This window comes from Ailuropoda melanoleuca, chromosome 2 (assembly GCF_002007445.2).
Source record: "Ailuropoda melanoleuca isolate Jingjing chromosome 2, ASM200744v2, whole genome shotgun sequence".
Taxonomy (NCBI): Eukaryota; Metazoa; Chordata; class Mammalia; order Carnivora; family Ursidae; genus Ailuropoda; species Ailuropoda melanoleuca.
This window is the reverse complement of record NC_048219.1, coordinates 79,276,731-79,283,039: the sequence shown is the minus strand read 5'-3', so window position 1 is coordinate 79,283,039 and position 6,309 is coordinate 79,276,731. Positions and strand designations below refer to the sequence as shown.

General features: G+C 43.5%; 2 protein-coding genes across 11 annotated transcripts in view; both read right to left on the bottom strand.

Moving 5' to 3' along the window:
* Nucleotides 1-755, bottom strand: part of MOV10 (Mov10 RISC complex RNA helicase) — a 22,762-nt gene extending 22,007 nt beyond the window's left edge. For 3 of the 10 annotated variants that reach the window (XM_034654096.1, XM_034654094.1, XM_002918248.4), the window contains exon 1: nucleotides 119-425. Coding sequence is in view for 8 of the 10 variants with exons in the window: in XM_034654094.1 (XP_034509985.1) it covers nucleotides 119-255 (137 nt within the window). In the remaining 2 variants the exon portion in view is untranslated. The other 7 variants (XM_034654087.1, XM_034654092.1, XM_034654090.1 and 4 more) reach the window with 7 other exon arrangements.
* A 3,946-nt stretch (nucleotides 756-4,701) lies between these two features.
* The window catches only part of CAPZA1 (capping actin protein of muscle Z-line subunit alpha 1), a 46,905-nt gene continuing 45,297 nt past the window's right edge, over nucleotides 4,702-6,309 (bottom strand). The window contains exon 11 of the mRNA XM_002918249.4: nucleotides 4,702-6,236. Within this exon, the coding sequence (XP_002918295.2) occupies nucleotides 6,096-6,236 (141 nt within the window). The 3' untranslated portion in view covers nucleotides 4,702-6,095. The remainder of the gene's footprint in view (nucleotides 6,237-6,309) is intronic.

Genomic DNA, 6,309 nt, shown 5'->3' with positions numbered 1-6,309 from the left:
GCCCACTGGGGGAGCTGCGTCCCTCCGCGCCCCGGGGCGGGAAGGGTGGCCCCGCGGCGGGGGTCGTGGCGGCGAGCTGGGCCCGCGAATCTGGGCCGGGGAGTGGGCCGGCCCGTACCTGATCTTGAAATCCCAGTTATAAACGGTCCGCAGCCGCTCGCGATCTGTCTCCATGTCCAGTCCCCGATCGACCAGGAAACTCTCGAAGCACTGGCCCGTCTCCCGGAGCTGCCGGCAGCTGAACTTGCTGGGCATCGCGGCGGCGGCTGCGGCCCAGGCAGAAGGGTCCGTGGAAATGAAACTGAAAGTCGCCGCCGCGGATGTAAGTTGGCGGCCCTGGGATGAGGGTGCAGCAGGGGGAAGCCCCCTAACTCTGACCCCTGGTCCTGCAGGGTCCCTTCTCCCCACCAGGCTTCCCTCCACCGTTCTTTCCCTACCTGAGCCTTCCCTTCGGTCTCTCCGTCCTGTCCCCTCCCCCTCCTCCCATTAACTCTTTCCTAAGGAGTCTGACCCCTCCCTCAGGGCCCTCCCCTTACCCCAAGCTCCCTCCCCTGGCTTCTAGCCAGAATCAGAACGTGGCTACCGCCGGGGGCCCCTGAGCCGCCGTGGAGGACTTCCGAGGCTCGGAAAGGGCTACTCCCATGCCCACCTCCCAGGGCCTCGGGACTTATTGAAAAGCAGGAGAGCAAAGGGCAGGGACTGGGACCTGGGTAGGCTGCAGCTGGACTGGGGCCGTTCATCCAGCACCTCCCCCAGACTGCTGGGGACAGAAACCAGTACGGAAGCGAGCGGCACGCCCCCCTCCCCCATTCTCCCTCCTTGGGCTTTCAGACGCAGGGAGGAAGGCATAAGAGCCGAAGAAGTTCGGGGGAAAGAACCAAGTGTCTCTCAGATAAAGGTGTGTACGTGTGGGAGGGAAGGACAAGGGGCTCCGCCGGCACGAACAGTCATTACTTTTCTCAGCTACACAGGTTTCGTTTTAGTGGAAAGGCTGGCGATCCCTGCCCTTGAGCTACATATTTGGGCACTTAATTGCATTCCAGTCTGTATTGCTCTTTAATTGTTACGAGTATATAAGCAAGGGTTGCCCCAGTCATCAAAATATCAGCCTGAGAGCAAGAGGCTCTTCTGTTAGGCAATAACTGGTTAATAGCTACAGCATCAGTACCAGGAAGAGAAGTAAAAGAGCAGCGCGCTTCAGAAGACAGACTATTAAGACAAACTAAGGGGCGGGGGGGCTCCTCCAACAAACATAAAACAAGCCTTTGCATCTATTTATGCTCCCTAATAACACACACACACACACACACACACACAGAGAGAGAGAGAATGGGGCAAAGATAATAAAAGTTATATAAAAAATTTCTTTAAACAAATATACCAGAGTTCCAAATATATCAAAGGTAGTGTTGTTCTCCAAAGTAATTCCCCGTAGGAGGCCACACACTCAATCTAACCTAGTGTGAGGAATGTCCAGAACCCAGGTCACGCTCCAGCTGGGCTACTCTTGTGCCTTTTCCCAGGCCAATAACCAACTAAAGCCAGGAATAACAGATTATAGCAACAGGAAATGCAAAGTCAGTGGGAACCAAAGCTAATGGGAAGGGGGAAACAGTGCAGGGGAAGTTCAGTCTTAGAATTTATGTCTTAGAAGTTGATTATGCCAAGTAGAGGAAACCCCTAGGAAAATAGCCGATTTTACCTTTTTTCTCCACGATTACCTGGTGAGGTCTGAAGAGTAGGAGAGAGCGGAACCCCTTAAAATCGCCTTGTTACTTACCATTGCAAAAACGTACCATCTGTCACACCCACACTGAATGTCTGGCTCCATTCTGATAAGATCGAAGTCCCCATTACTTCTGGAAGCCTAATGCGCCCTTCCTCCCTGGTTTTGCCCATCTCCTAGATATCAAAACATGCAAACAGCTATAGTACAGTACCAACTGGAGTAAAAATGTGATGTGATGTGGCTGTGGTTACAATGAAACCTCTCTAAACCAGTTTCATCTAGAAAAATACACTTCACGTGTTGTAATTATTTTCACACATGGCTGTCTAGATGTCTAGAATGGTCTTTCTTCCCTCCCACCTTTCACATCCAGCTTAGGTCTCACTTCTCAAACCTTCCCCAAACCCATCTGCATTTTTAAGAGTCTGACTTTAAAGTGATTGATGTTAGTAGGATTCCAGATAACATTGAGGGGAATCTGAGAGTTAACCATGGCCAGCGACATTGCTAGAATAAACCCAAACAGGCTCCCAAGAGAACTACTTTGGAGAAGAATATTAAAAACTCAGTAATTTATTCGTTAACTTCTCATTACTTCATAGTTACTTGGGTTTTCTACAATCCAGCATTTGAATGTTCTCTCAGTTCGGGTATTCCAACTAGACTGTAGTCCTTAAGGCAACTACAAGTTGCCCTTCAACTGAATGCTGACATTGGTGAGAGGCCGTGGCAGGTACAGCTGAGCCTCATTATTTGCAGCTTGTGTCTTTGCAAGTTCACCTACTCCCTTAAATTTACTCGTCACCCCCAAATCAGTATTTGCGGTAACTTTGTAGTCATTCGTGGACACGTGCAGAGCAGCAAAACAAATTCGAGTTGCCCAGTGTACCTGTTCTAGCTGAAATGGAGCAAGGTAATGCTCTGCTGTAGTTTCAGCTCCTTTTATAAACAAACGTCCTTTTCGTGGTCTATTTTGTGGTCACATTTTTTGCATTTTTGTCCTTTTTGTTGGTGATTTCCCTACTTAAAATGGCCCCCACCCTGTGTAGTGCTGCCTTGCTGTCAGGTGTTCCTAAGCACAAAGCTGTGATAGGCCTTACAGAGAAAATTCCCTTTAGAGAAGGGTTCGTTCAGGCGCGCATTTTAGTGCTGTTGACTAGGAGTTCAATGTTAACGAATAAACAATGTATATTAAATTAGGTGATTTAAATAGAAACACATACAAAACAAGATGATGTACTGATCTGTTGACAAAAATGTCGTGGCTACAAGTTCCCAGGAACCTAACCCTGCATTCCCCTAGTAGCAGTGTTTAGTATTTGCCAACTCAGTGTTTGCTGACAACCTTACACTTACTGTGAATAAGGAGAATCAACAGTATATTCTTATGTGTAATAGTGCTCTTTGATACATTGGATTTGAAGAGGTGTGAGATTGGTTTTTGCCCTCAGAGAACTAAGATCTACCATCTTTTTATACGTACTCTGTTCAAGGGAGAATTTTAGCTAGCTCAACATTATCTTATGGGACCATCCAGTTTTGTTCTATATTTACCAATCCTCCTTTCCTTCTTTGATTTCCCAAGCAGTAGGCAGCTTAGTAGTTCTATGTAAGATTATAAAATTATGAACTGACATTCAGATATGTATCAGTCTTTTGTGTTTGGAGAAAACGTGCCAAGGTTTGCCAAGCATCTTGTGAACCCAAATGAATCCAGCATCAAAGTTCTAGATTACAAAAGAGAAGAACTAGGAACTAACTAGGCAACTAACAGCAGCACAACTACCCAGGCTCAAATGAAACAAATAGTTTTCAGCAGTGTAATTTCAAATCCAAATACTGGAGTGAAGCCTCACAGAAAACTGTGTTCCATCTGGCTGAGAAACCTTTGCCCTAGGATCCACAGGCTGATTGCAGCAGTGCACGATAAAATGGACACAATTCAAGCAAATATTCTGCTGAAGGAGGTTAAGGAAGTCAGGTCTCTGCAGGACTTGGCAAGAAGGGCTGACTTCCTCCCAATTATACAAGTAACCAAGGGCTTCAGATGGCCAAGAGATTAAGAGTTTTTACACAAGTCTGTATGGGCTAGGGAAATGGATGGGATAGGCTGGGGACAAGCTGATGGAGTTAATAAGTTAAAGGCAAGAACGTTTGAATCTGTTTGCACTACAAGTACAAAGTGTAGTACAACAAAGTTCCCCAAAAAGGTGGGAATTTGAACTGGCCTTAGATGGAATGTAAATCACTGCAACTCCTCTGGTTCTCTCTTAGGAACCAGGATAAAAGCCCTTTTCTCATGCCTGTAGCTAAGTCAGATTTGCATGGAAGGAAAGCTGCATTTAGAGTTAAGTCAATGTGAAATATCATCCAAGTTCAAGGTACAGGGATTTTCATTTCTACTTCATGCCTAGTGACTACAACCACAGTTGGGCCTTGCTTTCTCAATGACAGAGAAGATAACTAGAAATGGAAAACAAACACTTTGGGGTGCCTGGCTGGCTCAGTAGGTAGAGCATGCAACTCTTGATCTCGGGGTTGTGAGTTTGAGCCCATATTGTGGGTAGAGATTACTTAAAAATAATATCTTAAAAAAACAAAACAAAAACAAAACCTGTGAACCATCTGTAGCCTTTGGGCGAAGAGCAGTACTATCCTGAGAGACAATGCTCAAACTCAAAAAAAAAAAAAAAAAAAAAAAAAAAAAAAAAAAAAAAAAAAGAAAGAAAAAAGAGAGCTGTTCTTTCCAAGTCTTTGGATAATCGCTGAATATGAAATAGGTAGGAACCAATTTCAAAAACCCTGAACATTCTCATCAAATAAGACCAAACACAGTTCTATCTTACCTTGAGAATAAAAACTGAAGAGATGGATTGAAAAGGAGAGACTCAGACAATTTAAGAACAAAACAGGTATATTTCTATTGGACTACCTGATACAGAGGATCGTGTGATATGAATGGATAGTATGAATGACACATAATACAAATATATTTTATTTGAAATAAACAAAAATGCTTACACAGCTCAACAGGTCACTTGGAAACAAACTTGCTTGACTGTATTACTGAGCAAAATGAAGCTGAAGCACAAACACCCTTCTTTTTTGACATTTATTTGGAGATAGGTAGGAAGACACTACTTGGTTTTTTAAAAACTGACCTTCCCTTAAGGCCTGGTCATAGAAGTGTAAACAATGTAAATGAATCCACCATTACCAGTTGTCATATCATACCTATGTCGCCTGTGTGTTCTGAGATCACACATACACCTGCCAATATACCTGGGAAGGGTTGCTGTATCACAGTTACATTTGAGTTCTTGGCAGGCAGGACTGAGGAAGAGTAATTTGGAACAAGTTTTACATCCTATTTAGAACAAATCACTAGTATTCCCTTAAATAACAGGTTACAATAGAAAGATACTGCCTGGAATGTATCCTTTTCACTTTGGTTCATTTTTAGTTTTTGTGATTTACATAGTAGTTTGATTCATCTGCTTATAGTACAATCCTGCCACAGAGTATTAAAGCACAAGATACCTATTATTCCTTCAACATCTGCATTTTTCAAGTTTTATACTCTACTATATCCCTAGTATGTCAGCAGTTCTTGAATTATAAAAAATAATAATAAATGGGTAAAACCCTGCTAAAAATGCAGATGTCTGTAACTACAATGGTACTAGATGGGAAGGAGACAATGAGGGAAGAGAAAAAAGCAAACACGTTCATGTGCAGGGAATGTGGTTCAAGTCTTTGGATTTAAAAACAACTTCCCCAGAGAAGCTGGCTATAATGGAATTTCCAGAAAACTTCCTTTGCCCCCACAAAAGGACCTGAAAAGCCCAATCCAAACTTTTGAAAACTACAGTTTTGAGATGCTATAAATGATCAAAGCAGTCGGAGGGAGAAGGATGAATGTGTCTTCCATTCAGCTAGTTTGTAGCATAGCCTCTTTAGCTGTTGGTGGATCAGTAAAAACCACTGAAGGACCAGAAGTGCTTCGAAGGACAGGGTGGAAAAGTACTGAGCATATCACCTGTCTCTATCAGTAACAGGGCTTCGTGGCCAGGAAAATTTTCTAAACAGTAAAATGACTCCAGGATACATCTCTCTCTCTCCATCATTAAATGTGGCAGAATTAAAAAAAATTTACAAGTAGATATAGTGAAAACAGAAAATTACAAGGCAGAGAACACAAAGAATCAGGACGATGCTACAGGTTCAACAGTATTCCATGAGGCTAGAAAACCTAACTCTGAAAGCCCTAGCAAAATATCACTCTTGTTTATAAATCACTTATTTATCATACGACCGCATGTTGAATCCTTTCTTTCCATGTACTGAAGAATCCTACACTCAGCCTTTAAGCATTCTGCATTTCTTTGCCAATCTTGTAGCTGAGTATCTTGTTCCAGTCGATTTTGGTGCGGGTAACCGGAAGCTGCCGGCGCAAGGCCTTGAATGTGGTGTCTGACATTGTTTGATAGTTTTCACTAATTGCTGTCTGCAATAGATAATTGAAGATAAGTTGTTTGAGCGGAAACGGATGGTTGTGATTAGGAAAGTAACTCTGTAGT